This window comes from Numenius arquata, chromosome 1 (assembly GCF_964106895.1).
Source record: "Numenius arquata chromosome 1, bNumArq3.hap1.1, whole genome shotgun sequence".
Classification (NCBI taxonomy): Eukaryota; Metazoa; Chordata; class Aves; order Charadriiformes; family Scolopacidae; genus Numenius; species Numenius arquata.
The window spans coordinates 141,649,710-141,674,080 of record NC_133576.1 but is presented as its reverse complement, the minus strand read 5'-3'; the positions used below and the strand labels follow the sequence as shown (position 1 = coordinate 141,674,080).

Genomic DNA, 24,371 nt, shown 5'->3' with positions numbered 1-24,371 from the left:
GGACAGCGGGTCTCACCCATGAGCAAGGCTCTACCATGCAGCTCTTGGGCAAAGGGTGTCTTATTGAAGCTCTTACCAGAACAACCCAAAACTTTGATACTGGAAGAAGCAGAATTACTGGTGTCCAGGGTCTTTAATTGGGGCTTGTAATTTTATTATACATAGAAGGATGCATATATGTATCTTCATGGGTTATATTATGGGTGTCAAGGGGTCTGAGCCTGGAAAGGCTGAGGGAATCTACTTGGACCACTTTTAAAAATATTTATACTTCCCAGTAAAGTGCTCCCAAGGACATGCTGATCCTACTTGTTACAGTGCTGGGGGCCCAGTCCGTAACAAACACTGGCAGAAAACATGAAAACAGTTCTTAAATATTTAAACTGGTTTAAAACGTCCTTCTGAGGGGAGTCAGTTCATACGGTGCCTGCACCTCTGGCCCAGCTGGAGGAGAGCAGCTCCTTTTGAAGCAGCACCACCCTGTCAGCTCAAGTGGGAAGAAATCAATCTTCTAAGCCTAAATGAGCCAGTCTGAGGAGGTGTTCTGCTGCAGTGCCTTATGGAAACTCCAGCATACTAATTAGTGCATGCTAATTCAGGAATGACAGTTATTTCAAGAAATCTGGTGTTGTAGCCTAACTCAGGCGAAATGCTCCAGGTGAAACTAAGAAAAAAACCTGAGGGGGAAAGCACCCCTGTTTTAAAGAGAAGACAACACTTTTGATTAATACCTGAGAGTCCAAAAGTCGTTGCTTTATATAAAGGATTCCCCTCACAGACCTGGGGTCTGCTTCAGCCCATGTTTGGGACACCAAGTCCAGCTGTGTCTATGGAGGGTGGACCTTGCCAGACCTGGCCCCCTCTGCTCCCAGTTACCCTCATCCTCCACTTCACATATAATGGACCAAGTCCAAGTGGCCAGTGACCAGCCTGGTCTTCCTGGGAGGCAAAAATGGTCCCAGGTGGCCAAAAGGCCTGTCACAGAGAGCAGTGCCTGCCCTGGTACCCACACCGACACCAGCTCATGTGGACATGACCAGCATGACCCAGCCCTTTTTCTCCTTAATGGATGGTCAGGACAGGATATGACCCTCTCCTGCTTGTTTCGTAGTCACTCTTGTGTCCGTGGGTCCCTCAAACCCTGGAGCAGACCAGAAGCTTGTCCAGATCAATGTCCAGACAGACCCTCAGCCCTTTTTGTCCACTCTTCAGCTCCAGCCTTGGGTCTTTACAGGTTCTGGTTTCCCATTCATCAGTTAGTCCAGCTTAATGTTTGTCACCAAATGCCTCACACGTACCCCCGTACACAGATAGTAGGGTCACTCAGAAGAGAGCCAGAAGTGAGTTTAATGAGCTGAGAGGTTGGGCTGCGGTGATCAGGCACTTGGCCTGGAGAGCACATTGACCAGCAACCTGTTTACACTTGATCATCCCCTTTACCAGCTCCCCTCCATTTTCCCAACCTGGTTCCTTCCCAATACACCTGGATCCCTCCTTTCTCTTGCCTTCAGTCCATCTTCTAAACATCCCATAATACATTTTTCACATTTCCACAAGCCCCTGAAATCACCCCATATAGATTTTTACACAAGGGCCACCGAATATCCAGCACTAAGTCTGCTCTTTCCAGGGAACTCATGACTTCATTCTCCCTTCTCAGCAGTTCTGCTTGAACCTCTTTCCTCCTGGATCCTCCAGCCACCCCTCAGTCACTGACCTTGGCTGTGGTCTGCGTTATTGTCTCTGTTATCTCCTGGGGTCTTGGGTTTGTGTATTTCAGCATGATTTGTTATTTTTCCTATTTTTGGCCTCTGTTTATATGTTGAAGAGCCATTAACCAGATATTCTTAAAACTGTGGTTTTTACATTGCAGATATCTACATATCCTTTACTGTCCATATGCCTTTTACTTTCCTTATATCCTCACTTGCCACATCGGCAGAAGTTTGGCATGTTCCCCTCTCCTGGCTGGTCTTCTTGGGGGTTGAACCTTGTGTAAGACAGTCAGCAGTGACCATCATATTGGTTTCACTGGCAAATGGCAACCCTGGACTTGGGGAGCCCTCTTTGGCAGAGCATCCTCAGTATCCGTCTCCGGATGGGTTTGGTTTTCACGCTGTAAACGATGGGATTCAGGATGGGTGGGGCAAGGAAATGGAGGTTGGCCGTGAAAACGTAGGCCTGGGGGGACATGTGTTTGCCAAAACGGTGCATCATAGACAGGCAGATCATGGGGACGAAGAAGAGGAGGACGGCACAGATGTGTGAGATGCAGGTGTTGAGGGCTTTGAGACGCTCCCTCCAAGTGGCAAAGTTCAGGATGGTCTTAAGGATAAGGAGGTAGGACAGGAGGACAAAGAGCAAGTCCAAACCCAGTGTGGAGAGCAGCACAAAAAGTCCATAAGCACTGTTAATCCTCGTGTCGGAGCCTGTGTGTGTGATGATGTCTGGGTGCAAGCAGTAGGGATGGGAGAGCTTGCTGACCCTGGTAAAACACAGCCGAGTCAGCAGGATTGGGAGCGGGAACTGGACAAGGGCGGTCCTCACCACAATTGCCATGCAGATCTTGGTGGTCACCGAGTTGGTGAGGATGGAGGAATATCGCAGGGGGTGGCAGATGGCCACATAGCGATCAAAGGCCATTGCCAGGATGACAGCAGATTCGATGTCCGTGAAGGAGTGAATAAAGAACATCTGGGTAAGGCAGGTGCCAAAGCTGATCTCCCTGGCCTCCAGCCACAGCATCCTCAGCATGGTCGGGAAGGTGGATGTGGACAAGCCCAGGTCGGCCACAGCCAGCATAGCAAGGAGTAGATACATGGGTGCGTGGAGGCTCTGCTCTGCCCTGATGATGGAAAGGACAGTCAGGTTCCCCAGCAGCGCTAGGAGGTACGTAGAGCAGAGAGGAACAGCAGACCACACCTGAGTGGTTCCCCATGCTGGAAAGCCACCCAAAAAGAATGATTGGGTCCTGGTCTGGCTGCTGTTGGTCCCAGTGGGGATGAAACAAGGATGCTCCATCTCATCCCTGAAGAGCTGCCCTGGAAGGAAAGCCAGAGGGGTCGCAAATCACACACAGGCAGTAAGAAACAGGGATGGTCCAGGAGCCCTTGGATCAGAGGCATCAGCAAGACCAGCTACAGCAAAGCTTGCCAGGAGCTGGACTGAAACAGCTCTCCATATTGTCTCATGGACAATAAATGTCCATGAGTGCTTGTGTAAATACAAATCAAGGGGGAGAAGTGACATTGCAATTAGAGTGCTGATCTTGAACTTTCTATTTTTGCTGGGAATCCCTGGTGAAAGACGAGGAGCTGGTAACAGATCAGATACTGGTCTGCCTGTGGAAATATAGCCACTTTCTGAGGAATGGACACTTGTAGAGCCTGGGCCTTTTAGACCAACAAAACACAGGCCATCTACAAACACACGGAGGGAAAAAGATCTACTTAAGCTGAAGAATAGTGATTATTCACAAAGCAAGGACATGGACCTGTTGGAACGGGTCCAGCAGAGGGCCATGGAGATGCTGGGGGGGCTGGAGCCCCTCTGCTGGGAGGGGGGGCTGAGAGAGTTGGGGGGGTTCAGCCTGGAGAAAAGAAGGCTCCGGGGAGACCTTGGAGCCCCTTCCAGTCCCTCAAGGTGGGGGGCTCCAGGAAAGCTGGGGAGGGACTCTGGATGAGGGAGGGGAGCCCTAGGAGGAGGGGGAAGGGTTTGACACTGAAAGAGGGGAGATGGAGATGAGATCTGGGGAAGGAATTCTTTGCTGTGAGGGTGGTGAGACCCTGGCCCAGGTTGCCCCGAGAAGCTGTGGCTGCCCCATCCCTGGAGGGGTTCAAGGCCAGGTTGGAGGGGGCTTGGAGCAGCCTGGTCTGGTGGGAGGTGTCCCTGCCCAGGGCAGGGGGTGGAACTGGGGGGGGCTTTAAGGTCCTTTCCAACATAATCCATTCTATGATTCTATAAACTGTACATGGATATATGCAAGCTGGAAATTACAAGGACATTGTCTAAAAGCAGAGTGTCCCTGAACATCCTCCCGCTAGACATACAGGGAGGAGAGATGGAAATTTTTCTTTCTGTAAACTCACACTGCCAGGAAGGGTGGTGACAGGACCCAAGGACTGTAATGTCTAGAGTCCTCTCCCCAGGCCTCTCTGCATGGAGGACCTTGCTCTGGTCCTCATGTCTAGCTTTGAAGGACCGTCTACGACAGGGGCTCCTGTGCTCCCTTGGGTGCTCGTAGGGAGCAGAACCAGTGCAGCCTCAGCATGTTTCAATGAGGGTCACTGAGATCTCCACAGCCCCAGGTCGGCTCAGTTGGCCCACATCAGCTTTCTAACATCTTCTAGAAAGCTCCTTCCCACCCCTCTCCTATAAGGACTTCCCATGGAAAGCAACAGGGAGGAAGGCAGTGGGAATGAATGGGTGCATAAGAGGGATTTTAAGAAACTGCTCTGGAAATGACTGGTTTTGACAGCTAAGTGAGATCTGTTATGGAGGTTTATGTCACCTTGTCTGGAATACCCACCCTTAAGTCTAGAAAAGTTTTGGAAACAGCTTAAATAACTGTAAAACCATTGCATTTGAAAATATCTTGATTGTTCAGAAAAAAATGCAGAAAAATTGCCATTCTTTCCTCAAACTCATAGGGCTTCTAACCCACAGCATCCATCTTTGCCCTTCCCTGTGTCCATGTACAGGTTTGTGGCCCAATGCTGGGTTTGTGGCCCAAGGCAGCACCCCTGGAAAGCTGGAAAGACTGAGAAAATTCCGTGGATTGACCTGGGCTGGCACAAACTTTAACGTGTGGGAGTTTTCTCTGCTCCTCCGGAGAAGGTCCTCAAAGATCATCCCCCACAGTACACGGAGGGGACAGAGGGGACAGAGGAGGAGTTACGGGAGGAGAAAGTTATCTTCAGGCACAAACATCTGGCAGGACCAGTTAAAGCGGCCGTAATTCCCTGCTCAGTCTCCACCCTGAGGGTACAGGGACCATCAGAGGTTGTTTTTAATTGCCCTGAATTTCTGGTATGTGCTTTACCCACACTGTGCCAGTTGAAGAACCTCCTTGTCTCGGCCACATTTTCTGCCACAAATCAGCCCCCCCGCCCCCTCACTGCAGCATGGGAGCATCTTCAGCAGGCAGAGCGTGAAGTGATGACTCATTTTAACTCTTACAGTGTGATGTACTCCCCAAAACGACAAATTCCACAGATGCACCCCAGGATTTCACTGAGACCGAGCGTCCTCAGCAGGCTGTGACTGGAAAAGGGGCTGCACCTTGCTCTGGCATGAAGAGTTTTTCTCTGAGTGGGTGCAAGGGCTGCCCGTTCCCCTTTGCAACAGGAGAGTCTGGGGTCTTGGAGAGGTGTCCCATCTCCATGCCAGTTCTCTGGACAGGGGACAGGGTGCAGTTCCTTGGAGCAACACCCACCTCGGGGAGCTGAAATGAGCTGGTCCATGGGAGGGTGTTTGTTTGCAGGGGCGAGCATCACACACCCTGCCCACATCTGGGAGGAGTTGGGGGGGGTACCCATCTGAGCCCCCCAACAGTGGCACAGAGCAAAAAGCCCACTCACCTGCCTCACTCACGAGCTTCCCACCAGCTTCTGCAGCCTGTTCCTCACCCTCAGGGCTCACAGCAGCAGAGGATGGATTTATAGAAGATCCTCCGCCTGAGAGCAGGAGGGCTCTTGGCTCCTCAGCGCTCAGAGTTGACTCATTAACCCCTACAGCACCAGGTCCACCCTAGCATTTGATGCAGCTCCACACAGTGCCCTCCGTCCTTGATGATGGTGGCAGGGGATGTGCCCTGGAGATCCCTCCCAGAGTTGCCATCCTCTCCCGGCATCCCCCTCCCCGGAGAGTCAGGCCAGGGGTGGTTTGGGTAGAAGAGCTCCTGCTCTGTGGCAAGTTGATGGACAGATGAGGCTTAAAGGTTGTTGCCAGCCCCACTTCAGCTCATAGAATCATAGAATGGTTCGGGTTGGAAGGGACCTTAAAGATCATCGAGTTCCAGCCACCCTGCCCTGGGTGGGGCAGGTTGCTAGACCAGGTTGCTCCAAGCCCCCTCCAACCTGGCCTTGAACCCCTCCAGGGATGGGGCAGCCACAGCTTCTCTGGGCAACCTGTTCCAGTTCTGTGGATATGGGAGGAAACCCCGGGGGAGGTCTGTGGTCTCTGGAGCAGACCAGAGCTATGTGGCCTTGTGTCCTGTCCCCAAAAGTGGCCTTAGGCAGATGCCAAGAGAAGAATGTAAGAATAAGGCAAGTGTGCTTAGTAATTCCTCAAGCACCTTCTCAGCCTCCAGCAATTTGTATTCTAGGGGATTCCTGAACCAGAACCAGTTCATATACACATAGGTGCCCAGGAAGGTCTTCTTCCTTCCATTAAATGTTCATTTGAATTCGAATGTTGGTAACTGCAACACACAATGGCTTGTGTGAAAGAAGATCTAGAGCCACCACATTATGCTTGTCCTGAACACACTCCTTTGGAGGCCTCCTAATTCATGTATTGGAAGAGACAGAGCACACTTGATCCCTGCCACCCATCTTAGAGCCATTCAAAGGTGGCCTCTGCTGACACAGCCAAAAGCAGTGTCCATGGTGCGACAGATGCCTTCCTGGCCATTGGTGCTTGCTGTCTTCAATGTCAGGTCATACGTCCTGGGTCCCCAAGATGTGCTGAGTTTGCCTTCCAGGAACACTTGTCTCCAGTTCCTTGATCCCTGTGAGGACCATCTGAATGGTCCCACATATACATGGTCCCACATTTGCATGGTCCCACATCTGCATCTTTGCATACTTCCACTTTCCAGCTCTCTTCTACTTCACCCACTGTTTCAGGACCACTGTCCACCACCCTGTCCATGTCCTGCTGGCCAGCCTGGGCCACCCAGACCATAAGCCTCGTTGGGTATGGGGTGAAGACCAAGGAGATGTGGGGATGGGTGTCTGGCTTGCCCTGTGAGAAGCAGCCTGGAGCCCAGCGTGACTCTGGCAGGGGAGGCTGAATGAGCCTGGGTTCAGCAGCCTCTGCCCAAAACACCTCCCTGAGCATCCCAGCTCCCTCCAGCTGCCCTGGGTCATTCCAAGCTCCTGCGGAAACTCACCCAGCTTTTAATCCTCCTGTTGGGCGGCTTTGGGGTGTGGAGCATCGTGAGCCTCCAAGTGCAGCCACTGGAGTGGTGAGAGAGAAAAGGGATTTGAGGGAGCCCTGTGAGATGGTCCTCAGGAGGCCAGGGTATGAGCATGGACCTGGGTGACATGTTCATAGAATCATAGAATGGCTAGAGCTGGAAGGGACCTTAAAGATTGTTGAGTTCCAACCCCCCCGCCATGAGCAGGGACACCTCCCACTAGACCAGGTTGCTCAAAGCCCCATCCAGCCTGGCCTTGAACTCTTCCAGGGATGGGGCAGCCACGTTCAGTTCAACTAGACCAGAAGAGATGCTCCAGGACATCCACTTCCATCCCCATCAGCTCTTTGAGGGTCTTCCCTGCACAGGCCTCTTGTTGCGCCCTTATCGTGTGATGACGGACCCTCCTGCAGCGTTGCAATTCTACTTTAATTCAGAAGGTCAGGAGCAAGTCTAGGTATGATTTAAATCTCCTCTTAGTCCTCAGGAGGGTCCTTGTGAGGGGCAGAATGTTCATGGGGGGGTGTATTCCTAAATCTTGGAATGGATTTTACTGCAGCACTTGGTGCACTGATGGGTGAAATGATTTGAAAACAACATAATGAAATTAATACCCCGGGAGGATTTCATCCGACTAGAGGAAATGATGGAAACAAAATGCTGTAAAGGCCGTTGTTGGTGAAGGGGAGAAATGGAATATTTAATACTGCACATTATAGCTCAAGAGCCTCCGAGTGGATGAAGATGGTCAGATTTCAGTATCTAGAGTTGTATTTATTACTGCGTTCTTTGGGGCCTGTCTTCCCCCGCTGGTAAAACACTAATGAAGAAATACGGTGCGCAGGGATATGGCGAATGCATTTTTATTGCGAGGAGGAATTGCATTAGGGAAATGTTAACTTAAAGATCTGAAACACTTGCGTTTGTGCAGTCATTTTGGTGGGGGTTTGTTACCGCAGCCATCACAAACTCCTGATGCACCTGATGCACAAACACCCTGAGCACCGGGCTTGAGCTCTCCGAGGCCACCAGGCTGACCACAGCGGGTTCTGCCTAGGATGGCAGCCCAGGAGGGGCAGCAGGTATCTTATTTTTGGGGTGAAGTGAGATAAACAGACCGTATTCCCAGCCTGGAGATCTGGGTGCAAATTCCGCACAGATACAGACAAAACCCGCAGTCCACATGGACCGTCAAGAGGGAATTTTACTCCCTAGTAGCTCAGGAATGAGCACGGGCTCTTTGCACGTCCCAGGGGGTAGAAAAGTGGAGCAGAGACCCAGAGAGGCTCAGCCCATGCAGTCCGACTGCAGAGTTGCTGCAGCACGGCTGGTATCTGCAGCAGGTTCCTACAGTGTTGGAGAGGGTCCAGAGGAGGCCACGGAGATGCTGGGAGGGCTGGAGCCCCTCTGCTGGGAGGGGGGGCTGAGAGAGTTGGGGGGGTTCAGCCTGGAGAAGAGAAGGCTCCGGGGAGACCTTGGAGCCCCTTCCAGTCCCTAAAGGGGGGGGGGGGGTCCAGGAAAGCTGGGGAGGGACTCTTGATGAGGGAGGGGAGCCATAGGAGGAGGGGGAAGGGTTTGACACTGAAAGAGGGGAGATGGAGATGAGATCTGGGGAAGGAATTCTTTGCTGTGAGGGTGGTGAGAGCCTGGCCCAGGTTGCCCCGAGAAGCTGTGGCTGCTCCATCCCTGGAGGGGTTCAAGGCCAGGTTGGACCATCAACCCAACACTGACAAAAACCACCACTAAACCCTGTTTCTGGAGTTTAGCATCCCATAGCACTATTTCTGAAAGTGGCTTTGGATTATGTTTATCCACGGTTAGCACCAAACACAGCCCAGCTGGAAAACCAGTGCCCAAACTGGGGAAGGGCTTGGGGCACCCAAATCCCAGCACCTCCTCTGGAAACCCCAGTCACTGATGGGAATGTAGTCTGGGGGAGCCCAGGTACCACCTGACATCCCCCTGCCCTGTGCTGGCAGCACAATGGGTCTCCAGGGTTGTGCCTCAGTTTCCCCACTTGCCCCAGCCTGCCCTGGTTTGGTCTTGGCATGATGTGGGGTTTCACCGACAGCAGGGGGAGCAGGAACCCCAATATGGCAGAGGTTTGTCGCCCATGGACCCACAGAGGGGTCTGGGTTGGTGGGTCCAGTGTTGTGCCACTGTCCCACCTTCCCTGGGCAAAGCCACACAAACAACTCACACGATGCCATGGGGAGGTTGGAAGGTCCCAAGGGGGACAAGCTGGGTCTGTCCCAGCGACTTGTGAGGGGTGGCTTGGCCAGCATCGCTTTTCCTTCCCCCTCCCTTCCTCAAATCCATGCCTCAGTTTCCCTGCCTGGAAAAAGAGGGTTTGCTTCCTTTTCCACTAGCCTGAAGGTCCGTTCCTCCTTTTCCAAATGAACCAGGGTTGCCCCAGAGAGTGCCACATCCTTTTTCTTCAGAAAAAGGCACTTGCTGGTGCCTTCAACTCCTGTGTGCCTGTTTTGGAAGGGGCTCATGCAAAACACTCACAGTCTCCCAGGGTGACTCTGGGTGATTTTTGTGCCTGACGACACACGGGGAGCTCAGTCTGGGCAGCTTAATGCTGCCGAACACACAGGGTTTGTGCTATGGATCACCCTACACCACATTTACCCCCAAAACTCCTCAATCCCAGTGAAAGAACCCAGCTTTACACCCCACCCCCCACAAGAGCTTGCCCCGAGCCCCGTGGGAGCCAAGTGGGCACCACACAAACACCAAACTGGGCTGGCACCAACACTAATGATGGAGATTATACCTCGTTATATCCCTGGAGGGGGAGGAGGGCATGGGACAGCAAAGGTCCCCCTTTCCCGAGGGGGATCCTGCCCTTCCGTGAGCATTTCACGGCACTTTGGGTGAGCAGCTGCCCTACTCCGTGCCTCAGTTTCCCTGCAAGGAAAACTCCCAGCCAGTGCAGGGGGGAGCAGGGGAGCCCTCTGACACCAACATCCCCCGCCCCCCTGCAAGAGCCTTTTTCTGGGAGGGGGAACAAGGTGCTGTGCTTCCCCCCATGGAAATGGGGGTTTCAAAAGCAGCTGGCACATTTCACCCCCACTCCCCGGCAACACATGGATGTGCAATGGGGCAAGAGGGGAGGATGGAGGGGAGGGGGTGGTTGTCAGGACACGTCCCACCATCCCTTTGGGAATATGAGTCACCTGAGCCTCTGCCCCAGAGATGGGGGGGGACCAGTCATGAAAACCACAGGGGTGAGCAGCCCGGGCTTGCCCTAGTAACCCCTCCCTCCTGGTTCTGCTGAGAAAAATACTTAAAAAAAATAGAAAAAGGAAAAAAAAAAAAAGCTAAATATTTTTCAGCTGGTTGCTAGGGTGCCTCAGCAGAAATGTTTTTTGCCGCGTCAGAAGTCTGACACAGCAGAAAGGGGAACGCAGCTCCTGGGCCAAGGGCTGCCTTATCTCCCCGCAGCTGGGCTCCTGTTTGTGCCCCCCCCCTCCCCGAGTTATCGCCCCACCGCAGCCCCACGCCACAGCCGGGCTGGGGGAGGCTGCCGTGACTCAGCACCGATGAGTCGATGCCCGATGCAAACTCATCACATTCCGTTTATGATGGGGGAGCCCCATCAATAATTGCTCTCCCCCCAGCACCACAGCAGGAAGAGCTGAAACACCCCCAGACCCCCCGTCCCCGAGACCCGGGCACGGGGGTGAGAGCCCCGTCGGGTGATGCTGGTGCCAGCACTGCCTTTTTGCCTGAATGTCCGGAAAGAAGACTTAAAACAAAGTGTCCCTCTGGGCTGGAGGTGGGGGAGGAAAACAGGGGCTGTGGGACATTCCCTGACCCCGATCTCAGCTCAGCCCCACAGAGATGTTGTTAACAGTGTGGTGGGTAGGACTGGGGCAGTGACCATCCCCCTGGACTGGGCACTGCGGAGACCCCACCTAGAGGGCTGGGTCCAGGTTTGGGCCCCCCACGACAGGAAAGACCTTGAGGGGCTGGAGCGTGTCCAGAGAAGGGCAATGGAGCTGGTGAGGGGTCTGGAGCACAAGGAGAAGGGTCTGGAGAACTTCTGAGGGAGCTGGGGGTGTTCAGCCTGGAGAAAAGGAGGCTGAGGGGAGACCTTCTCGCTCTCTCCAACTCCCCAAAAGGAGGGTGTAGCCAGGGGGGGTCGGTCTCTTCTCCCAAGGAACAATCCATGGGACAAGAAGAAACGGCCTCAAGTTGCCCCAGGGGAGGTTTAGGATGGAGATTGGGAACAATTTCTTCCTGGAAAGGGTTGTGAAGCCTTGGCAGAGGCTGCCCAGGGCAGTGGTGGAGTCGCCATCCCTGGAGGGATTTCAAAGCCGGGCAGAGGTGGTGCTGAGGGACATGGGTCAGTGGTGGGTTTGTCAGTGTTGGGTTGATGGTTGGACTCCATGGTCTGAAAGGTCCCTTCCAACCTCCACCATTCTGTGATTCCATGATTATTTGGGATTCCCTGGGAGAAAGGGGCTCTGCCTGATGCACGCTGCTGGCATGATGGCTCGGTGCTGTGGGGACCTGAGCAAAATTAGTAATGAATTTCACACCAGCCCCTGGTTCACCCACGAGTCCTGGGACCACAGAGGTGGTGGGATGAGCTGCTGAGCACCAGGGTCTCTGGTGGGGCAGCTGGAGAGGGGCTCTACCAGTGGGCTGCCCCACACACAGGACTTTGGTCCATCACGCAGGGGTACACGGCGCAGGGAGCCCTCAGGCAGTGGCTCAGGGGCTGCAAAGGGATCGCTCCAGGTGCCATCCCATTTCCAGAGCCACTTTTGTCACTTTAATAGGTCAAATCTCTCTTTCTGCCTTCCTAAAACCAAGCCCCAGCACAGGAACGGGTCTGGCTTTGTCCACTGCCAGCATTAACTGCTTGAAAGGCATCAGGGGGAGGTGATGCAGGCAGAAAATGTGTCCCTGACCCAGCTGGTGACACAAACAGGAGAGAAGTCCCTGCCTGAGCTCAGTGATGCACTTCTTGGTCCCACAGGAGCTTTCCCTGCTCACAGGGTGTTGGGGTTTGGGCAAACCAGGACACAGGGTCATCTTTCATGAGCAAGCCCCCTGGGACTTTAAGGTCTGGGACACAGCTCTTGTGATTCCCACCCAGTGCTGGAGGCTTTTTGGGGGGGATTCTGTGGTTAAGGGAGCCTTCTGCAGAGTAAAGACAGGTAGAGCCAGCTGGACCTGCAGTAGGCTCTGCTGGGAGGACTGGCTTGGTCCCTTGGAGCTGCTCCTTAGAAAAAAGGATGTTGGAGCTGTTTTAGGGGGAAAGTGAGGGTGTTTTCCCTTACTCTGAAGTCTCTGGGATTGAAACGTACTTCTGCCCATCACAGGTACAACCAAACATCCTCCTGGAGCTGTGCGGAGGGGGGGAACTCCTCTGCTCTCCCTGCAGCAAGGCTGGGCTCGGTTTGTCCAAGGAGCCCCGGGCTCCTTCAGTGACCACAGGCGAGGAAAGACCTGAGGAGGGGAGGAGAATAGCATCACCTTCCAGCTGTGGGGGTCGTCCCCAAGGCACAGGCACGGACATGGGCTGGGGGAAGCGATGGAGGAAGGCAGCGAAGGGCACGATTAACAGCTCTTGAGATTTGGAGCCACGTGCGTCCCAGGAGCACTGTGAAAGCCCTGGAATTTTCGGAGGCAGAGGTTTCACGCCTCTTGTCTAGGGTCCTGAGGGTGGTTTCCAACCTGCCAGGCACAGCTGGCCTCCCTCCCACAGGGATTTCCCTCCCCACAGTGGGTGAATCCAGACCCTTTCTGCTCCAGGGCTGATGCCAGCACCTCTTGGGCTCTTTGGCTCTTCCCTTCCCTGGCCTCCAAAGCTCCCAGGGACCATCCCCGGGCAACGGGTCTCTCTGGCCACTTTCTGTTCTCCTGAGTTGATGACTGAGAGTTTGGGCTGTGCGTCCCCAGGGATGCTGCAAACCATCAAGGACCAGGACTTCTGGATTAGCCACAGTCACACACAGGGCTGCGGCAATGCCTGAGGGGGCTTGGCTTTGTAGGCTTCCTACCCAGGACACTACAATTCATGGCACTGTGTTATCCCATGGTATTTCTACACCAAAAGGGTTGTGAAGCCCTGGCAGAGGCTGCCCAGGGCAGTGGTGGAGTTGCCACCCCTGGAGGGATTTCAAAGCCAGGCAGAGGTGGTGCTGAGGGACATGGGTCAGTGGTGGGTTTGTCAGTGTTGGGTTGATGGTCTTGATGGTCTGAAAGGTCCCTTCCAACCTCCGCCATCCTATGATTCTACAATTCTGTGATTACAAACAGCACTTACTTCATCTGCTTGGGCAGGAGACCCCAGGAGGGATCTTTTCTGTGGGTCTGATTTTCCACCCCTTTCTCTCTCCTCTGCCCATCTCCTGCCCAGGGGCCCTGGGGAACACACATTTAGGGGTGCCCATGCCATGAGAGGGGCAGAGGGGAAGGCTTGGTGACTGAGTGTCACCTCCCATCCTCTTGGGTTGGTACACACTTTGCGCTGGTGCCTTTGGGCACTAGGCAGTGGTGAAGGAGATCCTGAAATCCTGTCCTGTAACAGCCCCCACCTGCCATAAGAGGAAAAAAATGACAGGAAAACTCAAATTTACCCCACAGATCGCCCCACTGGTGTGACCGGCAAACGCCAGCAGTGGGTGTGTGGATGGAGGTTTGTCGGTCCAGCTCCCTTCATGCAGCAGAGCCGGACCCCAGCCCCACAAATAATCCAGCCCATTTCTGCTAAATCCAGGGTCAGAAAACACGCTGTCACACCTTGAGGGCGGCCAGGCGCTGGCTTTTATCTCGCGTTGCAGCGAGGGTGGCGAGGAGCTATCTGGTGTGGGGCTCGTAGGGTGTGGGCGGCGATGGGCTGCCCGTGGGCGATAGAGGGGGAGGTGGGCATGGGGAGGGCGGTGGGGTCCCCGCCGGCCTCTGTGGGGCTGATAGCTGGCTGTTGTGCTGCATTGCTGCGACTGGGGATGCTGCACCCCCTCCCTGAACATGGCAAAGCAAAGCAGACCCCCGCTCGGGGAGAAGCGGGGCCTCAACGTGGTCCAGCAGCAGTGCCCCACATCTGGTCACAGCTGGAAAAACCCAGCTGGCTCCCTCACGCCCCTGCCCCATTGCCCTTCCCTTCTGCACCCTGGGAGGTGCTGCACCACGTCCCCCACTTGAGCTGTCATGGAATCATAGAATGGTTTGGGTTGGAAGGGACCTTAAAGACCATCTACTTCAACCCCCTGCCCTGGGCAGGGACACCTCCCACTAGACCAGGTCGCTCAAAGCCCTGTCCGGTGTTGCCTTGAACACTTCCAGGGATGTCCCACTGTCCCACTCGGGTGTCCCCTCCAGCCCCCAGCTCAAGTGGGCTTTTTTTGCAGTCCAGGGCAGAGGTTCTGATGGGAGACCACAGGCTGGACCTTCCTGCCAGGGGCCTGTGTACTGCTTCTCAGGACAAGAGGAAACGGCCTCAAGTTGCCCCAGGGGAGGTTGAAGATGGAGCTTGGGAACAATTTTTTCCTGGAAAGGGTTGTGAAGCCTTGGCAGAGGCTGCCCAGGGCAGTGGTGGAGTCGCCATCCCTGGAGGGATTTCAAAGGCGGGCAGAGGTGGTGCTGAGGGACATGGGTCAGTGGTGGGTTTGTCAGTGCTGGGTTGATGGTTGGACTCCATGGTCTGAAAGGTCCCTTCTGACCTCAACCATTCTATGATTCTATGATTCTTGTGCTGAACAGATGAAAACCCCAGCGAGGGTGAGGAGTGGGAGCAAACCACCAGCTCAGTTACAGGCAGGAAAAACACTGCCTTAAATGAGACTGTCTTGGAGACAACTTGTCATGAATAAAAAAAAGCTGCTTTTGCCTATTTCTGGATTGCTTTTGCCTGAGTTCTTGTGTTGAGGGGTAACTCAGAAGCTGTTTAATTAAACCTTTAACTTTGCATCTGAATATTAGGGAAATGGGTTAGTGGTGGTTTTTTCGGGGCTGGGTTGATGGTTGGACTTGATGATCTTAAAAGTCCCTCCAACCTAGACAATTCTATGATTCTGTGATCCTGGCTTTTATGCCTGACCATGTGCCCCTCATCCCTTCACCGCACTCAGCTCTGAACCCCCCATAGCCTGTGACACTGGACAGGCTTTAGGACCAGGTATGTCCTGATGAATTCCTTTACTGGGACATAGGGACGGGGATGTATGAATGGGCTCAGGTCATGTCTCCTGCCATGCCCTGGAGCTCCTCTGCTGCAACCAACCCCCAACCTCCAGGCAGTGTCACTGAGAACCAAATTTCAGACCCAGGAGACTTCCTACAAAATTAAAGCAATACAGTAAAAGCCTCTGAGACAATTAAAACACCGAGGCCCATGTTTACATGATATGTAAGTCCTTATGTGGTATGAAATTCAGACCAGAGGAGTCAGACCAAGGGGTGCTCCTCCTCTCTTGGAGTCAGGCCTGAAGGGTACGAAGGGTTAAACCTGGATCCTGGAATTAGAGATCCACCTTAGGGGCAGAGAGAACCATTCATTTAACCTGCAGTTATATTTCCCCTTAGTTTATCCTTACGGCACAGAAACAATTTGAAATGTCTTTGTGTTGAAAGCAGAGTGCCTTGGGCGATGAGCCACAGCTAAATTAGATAACTCTCCTTGTGGTAATAACATCAAGCTCTCTGCCTGCTCGCTGTAAAACTCCAATCTGCTCCGAATCTCCACCGAGGTGTACCCGTACCTCTTCTTTCCCATTCTCCCTTTCCCTCCTAAGGGAAAAAAAAATGCATTTGCAGAAATTCTCCTTGGTTTTCATGTTCAAGCTAGCGACCAAAGAGTCCCAGCCAGGGAAAGATGTATAAATTAGGGTGATTCAGACCAGCTTGCTGCTGCTCTGCATTAATTTCCCCAAATTCATCATTGACCACATCCTGAATGGGTTTAAAGCAGCCCCTCCACTGGTTTCCTTAAGGTCTGTGAGCATTTGGTTTAAAGCAGCCCCTCCACTGGTTTCCTTATGATCTGTGAGCATTTGGTGAGGCTTTGCTCCACTCCTGAATTTGGGGCTCACCTGGACAGTAGCTCCAAAGTCCCCTTTTTCCCCAGGCACCGTTTATGGAGCAACCCTTTAGAGGGAAGTTAGCTCTGACCTTCCAGTTAAATGAAGGCACCCGTGCTAGACTGGACACAGCCCAAAGGACCAGTGGGGTAGGAGTAGGCTGAAGCTCAGACATATGAATTTACAGCCCAAAGTGGCTGTAAAAGGTTGTTCCTCTCCACATCCAGAGGCGTAGGAGTCTCCGATATGACCCTAATCCGATTATCTGGCTAATTCGCTTGCTATTACTCCTTCTCTATGAGTGCCCGTCCTGTGGGATTTGAAGAGTTTAAGGAATTACTGTGGGTATGAAAGAAGCCATTAAAAGGAATCAATACAGAAAAGTAGCACCAATTGAGCTGGAATGACCTCAGCCTCTCTTCTTCCTCTCTTTCCTCTGCCTTCTCTCTTCCCCTCAGCAATTTGTGACCATCCTTCATTGACCACCCTTCGTTAACCATCCTGAGAAGAGGTGATCCTGCTCCCGCAGCTGCACCAGCAAAAACAGATCCTGAATGGGCCAAAGAATGGTACCAGGAACTTGATGTTTCTCACTACAGGCCATTTTCTGCAGAGTCCAGGAAAAAAAAAAAACATTTTATTAACCATACATTTTTTTTAATATTAATTCCGCAATTAACACTCTCCTCCAAGCCTCTGCGTTTGATGCTGTCCTGCCTGTCCCAGCTTCGCACCCCTCCTGCTCTCTGCCACCCCTCCCTGAGCTTTCTCGTGCTGCTGGCTTAAAAGCAGAAGAAAAGCATCATTATCTTTTCTGTTTCAAAGTTCAGCTCTGCGGAGCTGACAGTGAGACTCCTATCGCAGGCGAGGCAAATGCATGGCTAATAATAGACCCAGATGTAGCCTGAATTTTATTTTCCATGTGGGTCTGCCAGGACGAGAGAAGGAATAAATGAGGAGGCCGTGTGAGGTCATTTATTGTCATTCCCCAGCTGTTTTGGCCAGCTCTGTGTCCAGTTGTACGGGCTGGTTGGCTCACACGATGCAGATATCTGCCCTGTGAATTCGGGGTGGCACACATTTGATTTCACCCTTTGAGTCCCGACTCGTTGAAAATTGACAACTCCTGAAGTCTTCAGGTCTCCTCAAGAACCCAGGGCGTGTGGCCGTATGCCTGCTCTTTAGGTGAGGAGCTGAAGCCAGCGCTGGCCACCTGCACGATGCCTTTATCTGCCCCGAGCAGCCTCCGCTCCATGCTGTGTTATCAGACCTCACTGGTGGCTGGCTTGGGGCTGGAAGGGGCCTGTGGGCCTTGCCTGGGATTCAGAAAATTTTAGAAAATTAATAATGCCTCCTAGGACCCTGCAGCAAACGTGCTGAAACGTGACTAGACACGTGAACCAGCCCACTGGGATCACCGTGACAGGCTTGTGCCACTGCACGGTGTTCTCCGATGGGATCAATGGACCAGTATTGATCTGTAACTGGACTGGGCTGGAGGTCTGGATGAAGCCTCCTAGGCTGCCTACGGACGGACCCAAAGTCCATGGTCTTGTCTGGATCCCCTATACCTCCTGGCTTTGCCTTTCTGAGCATGGGAGCACAGCTTCACCCCAAGGCTGAAAAACAGGAAAACACCCAAATAGTTCAATGGGAAGGTGACACCCAGAGTCAAACAAAAGCCTTTGGTCAGACCCTGAACTGGTGGAAATAGATGTTGCTGGTCTGGTTGTAACATGGTGGGTCCTGTTATCCTTGGGCAAGACATTTAATTTCCAAAGAGGGCATGGCCATTGAAGCACCTGTCTTGTTAATGCTCTACACACATTGGAAGAGCCGGGGAGCCTGGCCCTGGTCGCAGCCTGCCCCAGCATTGGCATCCCTCACAGGTATTCCTTGAAACCTGGAGAATGGGGATGTGATCTCTGATTCATTAACACCAAGCATGGCTTGGTCCGTGGATCTCCAGCACACAGTTCAGGTGTGGAGGAACTAGACCAGCAGGATGATGTTTTCCACACTTTTGTCTGTTTAGGAAAATGGACAGGGGCTTCTCTGTGGGTCTGTGTGTCCATAGATACAGATCTGCAGCCACGGGCAACAGCACTTGGCATCCCCAAGAGCATGCTCCTGTGCAGAAGTGCCCAAGTTCATAAATGAGGTCATCTATCCCATCAGAGAAATACGAAATCATAGAATGGATTAGATTGGAAGGGACCTTAAAGATCATCAAGCTCCAACCTCCCTGCCCTGGGCAGGGACACCTCCCACCAGACCAGGCTGCTCCAAGCCCCCTCCAACCTGGCCTTGAGCCCCTCCAGGGATGGGGCAGCCACAGCTTCTCGGGGCAACCTGGGCCAGGCTCTCACCACCCTCACAGCAAAGAAGTTCTTCCCCAGATCTCATCTCAATCTCCCCTCTTTCAGTGTCAAACCCTTCCCTCTCCCCCTTTGGCTTCCCTCCCTCGTCAAGCGTCCCTCCCCAGCTTTCCTGGAGCGCCCCCCCCTTTTAGGGACTGTAAGGGGCTCCAGGGTCTTCCCAAAGCCTTCTCTTCTCCAGACTGAACCCCCCCAACTCTCTCAGCCTGTCCTCCCAGCAGAGGGGCTCCAGCCCTCCCAGCATCGCTGTGGCCTCCTCTAGACCTGCTCCAACAGGTCCACGTCCTTCCTGTGCTGAGGACTCCAAAGCTGGACAAAGCGCTCCAGGTGGGGTCTCCCGAGAGTGGAGTAGAGGGGCAGAATCACCTTCCTCATGATGACCTGCTGGCCATGCTTATATCCCTCAAGTTTAGAGAGGCTGTAAGTCCTGCAGAGGACTCAAAGCTGCTGTAGAGCCCCTTGCACATGGGTCAGTGCAGGCTGCAGGACACGGGGTAGCATGTCCATGCCTGTGGTAAGCAGGAAGTCAAGGGGGGAAGGAGAGGGAGATAAGTGGTTATTGTGTCCTGAGCCTGCCTGGTAAGCAAGTCACAGGGCTTTTTCCTTGAAGACCACACCTCACTGCAGACTGACCACTCCATGGACAGACCGACCCACCGCCGATGGGGATCCCCAGCCAATGACCCCACGGCGCAGGACGGGGAGGAGCTGTCAGCAGGGAATAAAAGCCTCCGTGGGGTCTGCAGCTCCACTAAGGGGTCTGTGTCCTCCTGCAGCTCCCAGCAAAGCCACCCGCCACCATGGTGCACTGGACAGCCGAAGAGAAGCAGCTCATCACCAGCCTCTGGGGCAAGGTCAACGTGGAGGAATGTGGTGCTGAGGCCCTGGCCAGGTAGGTCCAGCTCCCGGGCATCTGCCCAGCTTCACCCTGGATACAGAAACCACGGAAATTGCATTTGGGAATGTTAATTTTTCTGCTTGTGTCCCTCTGTCTCTCCCCAGGCTGCTGATTGTCTACCCCTGGACCCAGAGGTTCTTTGATAACTTCGGGAACCTCTCCAGCCCCACCGCCATCATCGGCAACCCCAAGGTTCGTGCCCACGGCAAGAAAGTGCTCACCTCCTTCGGGGAAGCTGTCAAGAACCTGGAAAACCTCAAGGCGACCTACGCCAAGCTGTCCGAGCTGCACTGCGAGAAGCTGCACGTGGACCCCGAGAACTTCAGGGTGAGCCGTGCTCAGGGCTTGACCCTCCTCTCCCTCCATTCTGCAGGGTAGCTCAGTGCCTGGAAGGCTTCAAACAAGCATAAATGTCGTGTGCTTTAGTTACCAAACAGAAAGGGGCTGGGTTGGAGGGAAAGGTTGGGCATTTGATTCTAGGGAAATGCCGGTCTCCAGGCTGTGAGGGGTTGGGGACAAGTATCAGGAGATGATCTGAAAGCCTTGGGGTCTCAGACAGGCATGGTTTGAGAAAAATGGGAGAAGGATGCTGGGAGGCCAAGTGGGGCTGAGGGTGGAGAGCATGGAGGGAAGTCCCGCTGTGTCAGTGCCATGGGCAGCCTCTCCCTGGCACCTCCTGGCCCCGAGGATGGGAACGGCTTCGTCTCCCCTTTTTCCGAGGCTGGCAGACATGGGAGGAGAGGGAAAAGCAAGTGTGGGGTGGTCAGGGGCTGGCCACCGATGGGAAGAGATAGAGAGTGGGATTAGAGACAGAGAGGACAGGTCTGAGCGTGGGGACAAGGTCAGCAGATGTGGGAGGGGAGCAGGAGGGGAATGAAGAAACAGAAAAAATCAGGGTGCAGGGGGGTGGGAAGTTGCTGGGGGTGAAGAGAGGGAGCTGCTGAGGGTGGAAGGGATTGAGAGGGCTGGATGTGGCTGATGGCCCCTGTTTCAGTCTCTTTTGATGCCTGACTTTGGGGATATAGCAGGTGGACCTTGCACTGACCCTCTGCTCAAGTAGGCATGGGGTTTCACAGCAGAAAAGAAAAAGATAAAAAAACAGAAAATGTCTGGAAATAAAGTCTAAAGGCTGGAAAAAGCAGGTGTGAGAAGAAGCAGAGGCAGAGCAGGCGGACTCTGGTGCATACGGTCAGCACAGGGCTATTTTCCAGCACAGAGAGTTCAGCTCAAAGAGCTTCCCTGGGTCACAGCCTCCAAGGACCCACCAGAGACCTGAGCTCCCCCCAGACCCTGGTCCCTCGGGTCCTGCGCAGGGCAAAGGGGTGCTCAGCACCGAGCTGAACTGATTTTTTTCCTTCTCTTCTCCAGCTCCTGGGAGACATCCTTATCATCGTCCTGGCCGCACACTTCACCAAGGACTTCACCCCCACCTGCCAGGCCACTTGGCAGAAGCTGGTTGGTGTGGTGGCCCATGCTTTGGCCTACAAGTACCATTAAACCCTCCGGAGGCAGATGTTTCTCTAACAGTCAATAAAAAACCCCCACATTTTCTGGACTTCTTAGTGTGCTCCTGTGTCTCTGTGGCCGCTTGTGGGGTGGGAGGGAGGGAGCTGGGGGGCATGAGAAGGGGAAGGTGGATTCTGGGCTGCTGGGACCATCACACTCCAGGAAGCTTGGCCAAAGGGGAGGTGACTTCCTGGCTATTTGGGCTCTCTCCAAAAGACATCAGTCTGCCTTTCCTGCCTGCCCAGTGAGGCTGGTCCTGGACCTCCTGGACCTCCACCCACCAAGTGATGCTGGGGGGCTACTTGCACAGGGAGCTCCAGTGGGACATCTGGGGACACTGGTCTCCAAACCAGTGATGGGCACCTCCCAGCCCACCTCTGAGCACCTCTGAGCTTTCTGAAATTGCCAGGTGGGGGGTTTCTGACCCATTCTGTGCAGAAGGGTGAGCTGCAGGGCAAGCCCCATCCCTGAAGGGGTTCAAGGCCAGGTTGGAGGGGGCTTGGAGCAACCTGGTCTGGTGGGAGGTGTCCCTGCCCAGGGCAGGGGGGTTGGAACTCGAAGATCTTTAAGGTCACTTCCAACCTGAACCATTCTATGATTCTATGATTCTAAGCAAAGGCCCCTCTGGCCCCAAATCTCTCCACTTTTCATGCATGAGAGGGTTTAAATTTGTAGAAATTCACTGAAGCCACCTTAGATTAGGCAGAAATTTGGCCCATCGTATTGCAGTACTAACGTGTATTTAAGAAATTGATCAAAAGCATTTTCTGAATTGGCAATGAAACTGCTCCTGCCATGACTTTTGTGCATTTTGATCAAAATGTGGTATCTAAAAGAAAATGCATACTATCCCAAGAGAAGGGGACGAGGGCAGCTTTTAAGCTGGACCGATCAGAGTTGGTTTTTTTTCATTCAGTTTGGCCTAATGGAAGCATGTTTTTTCACTGGAGCAGAAGGATTCTGCATAAACACATCAGTGTCAGCAATGCTTTTCCAGGAATAACTTAAAAAGCAACAAGGACAGACATGTCGGTGTCTCAGAATGCTGAAATCCTTGTTTTGCATGATTTAGGAATAAATTTTCTGCCTTTCTCCTGATATAGCAGGGATTTGATGGTTGGACTCGATGATCCCAAGGGTCTTTTCCAGCCTGAATTATTCTATGATTCTATGAAAAGAAAAATAAACAAGAAAAAACCCACCCAGAAACCAGTCCAGGTTTCCCGCAGTACGTTATTATCCTTTCGGTGAGCAAAGGGGCATTTCAGCAGGATTTCAGGAGGTGAGGCTGTTCTCAAAGTCTTGTTCCAGTTAGTACAGAAGTGCAGCTCTAAACTTGGAAGTTCAAAGAATCATGGAATGGTTCAGGTTGGAAGGGAACTTAAAGACCACTCAGTCCTGCCCCCTGCCATGGGCAGGGATGCCTCCCACCAGACCAGGTTGACAACCCTTTTGGTGAAGAAATTGTTCCCAGTCTCCATCAAAAACCTCCCCTTGCGCAACTTGAGGCCCTTTCCTCTTGTCCCATGGCCTGTTCCTTGGGAGAAGAGACCGACCCCCCCCGGCTACACCCTCCTTTCAGGGAGTTGGAGAGAGCGAGAAGGTCTCCCCTCAGCCTCCTTTTCTCCAGGCTGAACACCCCCAGCTCCCTCAGAAGTTCTCCAGACCCTTCTCCTTGTGCTCCAGACCCCTCACCAGCTCCGTTGCCCTTCTCTGAACACGCTCCAGCCCCTCAAGGTCTTTCCTGTCGTGGGGGGCCCAAACCTGGACCCAGCCCTCGAGGTGGGGTCTCCGCAGTGCCCAGTCCAGGGGGATGGTCACTGCCCCAGTCCTGCTGACCACACTGTTCCTGACACAGGCCAGGATACTGATGGCCTTCTCAGCCACCTGGGAAAAGAGCCCCAGGATCTCTGCATGGTACAAACAGCCTTTTGGAGCCCAGAGTCCCTTCCAAGTGGTTCCAGCCCTCCATGGCCTGACCAAGGCAGAGCTGGCAGAGGCACAATCCCATTTTGCTTCCACTCCAAGGGGGATGGAGCAAGCTCCTGCCCTCAACTGGGAGACCATGAGATGTTGGCGCAGGGTGAGATGAGCCTGGACAGCTGGGAAAGGAAGATCACAGCAAATAAAGCGGAAACAAAGACACCTTTAAGACCTACTGGCTTAAGACACAAGAAATGGCGCGTTTTGGAGGAAATAGAAGAGGCTGGCCGGGATCCAGAGCGGCAGAGGCTGGGTAGAGCTGCCACTCCTGCTGATAAGGGCTCTGGTAAAGCTTGGCGCAGGACACTGCCTGCTGCAATCAGAGTGACCAATTAATTCTGCTTGTTTCAGAAAGGCTGTCACTGTAGCTGCCTTGTGCTGTCATCGAGATGGTTTATCTATAAAAATGGAAGGTTCCCATCCATGGAAATGGGCATGGCCCAATGTGGGGCCAAGAAATCAAGAATGACCCACACAAATGGGACAGCCATCTGGAAGGATGCTCGAGGGAAGGGTCCTGAGCATAGAGAAATCCATCTGAGGAGCAAAAAAGCCCTAGTTTTCACTCTGGAGATAAGGACTGGGTGAAAGGACATCTCTCCCTTTGACTCTGTGAACTGGAAAAAAATCTACAGAAATTGCCTCTACTTGGCATGTCATGATGGACATTTCCCTTCCCACCTTGTGCCACCAAACAGCCCCCTCAATAGACAGCCCCTGTGCTGGGAGCTCTGAGCATCCAAAAAATTGCCTCCCAGGCCTCTGCCCCCTCCAGGAGGTAAAGCAGGCGATTTTAAAATGCACTTAATATGAACTCTTTCTTATAAAAATGGGTGAGGCGGATGGATCCCCTGGAGAAGCCAGGGCTGGGACTGCCTGGGCTGTCGTGCTGTTGTGTTTTGCCAAGTGTCTCTCTGCCGTCCGGCAGGGCACAGGGCTGCTTACGGCAAATTGTCTCCATGTCCTGGTCAAGGTCACCTTGCCATCCTTGCAGGCACCTTTGGAGCTGTCTCTGCTTGACTGTCAGCTCCTGCCTCCGACGGCGTCATGGACCACTGCCCGACTGTCGTAAACAGCCTCTGGGCCTTCCCGACACAGCAGGTTTCCTTAAAATGTCTTTGTGGCTGACTAACCTTCAAACGAAAAAGCCCTTGGAAGCTCCTTTCACAGGGAGTTTAATATCTCATGCTTTTTCCTTCAGTCAGCTGATGACTGCCCTGTGGCACTTATGCCATGGGAGATGATGTGAAAAGCACTTTGCTGGAGATGATGTGGCTGCCCCATCCCTGGAGGGGTTCAAGGCCAGGTTGGAGGGGGCTTGGAGCAACCTGCTCTGGTGGGAGGTGTCCCTGCCCAGGGCAGGGGTGGGACTGGATGGTCTTTAAGGACCCTTCCAACCCAAACCATTCTATGATTCTATGAAGCAC

General features: G+C 53.4%; 2 protein-coding genes across 2 annotated transcripts; one reads left to right on the top strand and one right to left on the bottom strand.

The window, feature by feature from the left end:
• Nucleotides 1-2,028: 2,028 nt before the first annotated feature.
• On the bottom strand, nucleotides 2,029-3,021 carry LOC141466583 (olfactory receptor 51L1-like). The gene has a single exon (XM_074150597.1). The coding sequence runs from the start codon at nucleotides 3,019-3,021 to the stop codon at nucleotides 2,029-2,031; it is 993 nt and encodes a 330-aa protein (XP_074006698.1).
• Nucleotides 3,022-19,236: 16,215 nt separating this feature from the next.
• Nucleotides 19,237-20,952, top strand: LOC141462677 (hemoglobin subunit rho-like). The gene is given in 4 exon segments (XM_074144668.1): nucleotides 19,237-19,287; nucleotides 19,289-19,449; nucleotides 19,560-19,782; nucleotides 20,824-20,952. Coding segments are annotated over 4 exon segments (564 nt in total).
• Nucleotides 20,953-24,371: the final 3,419 nt, after the last annotated feature.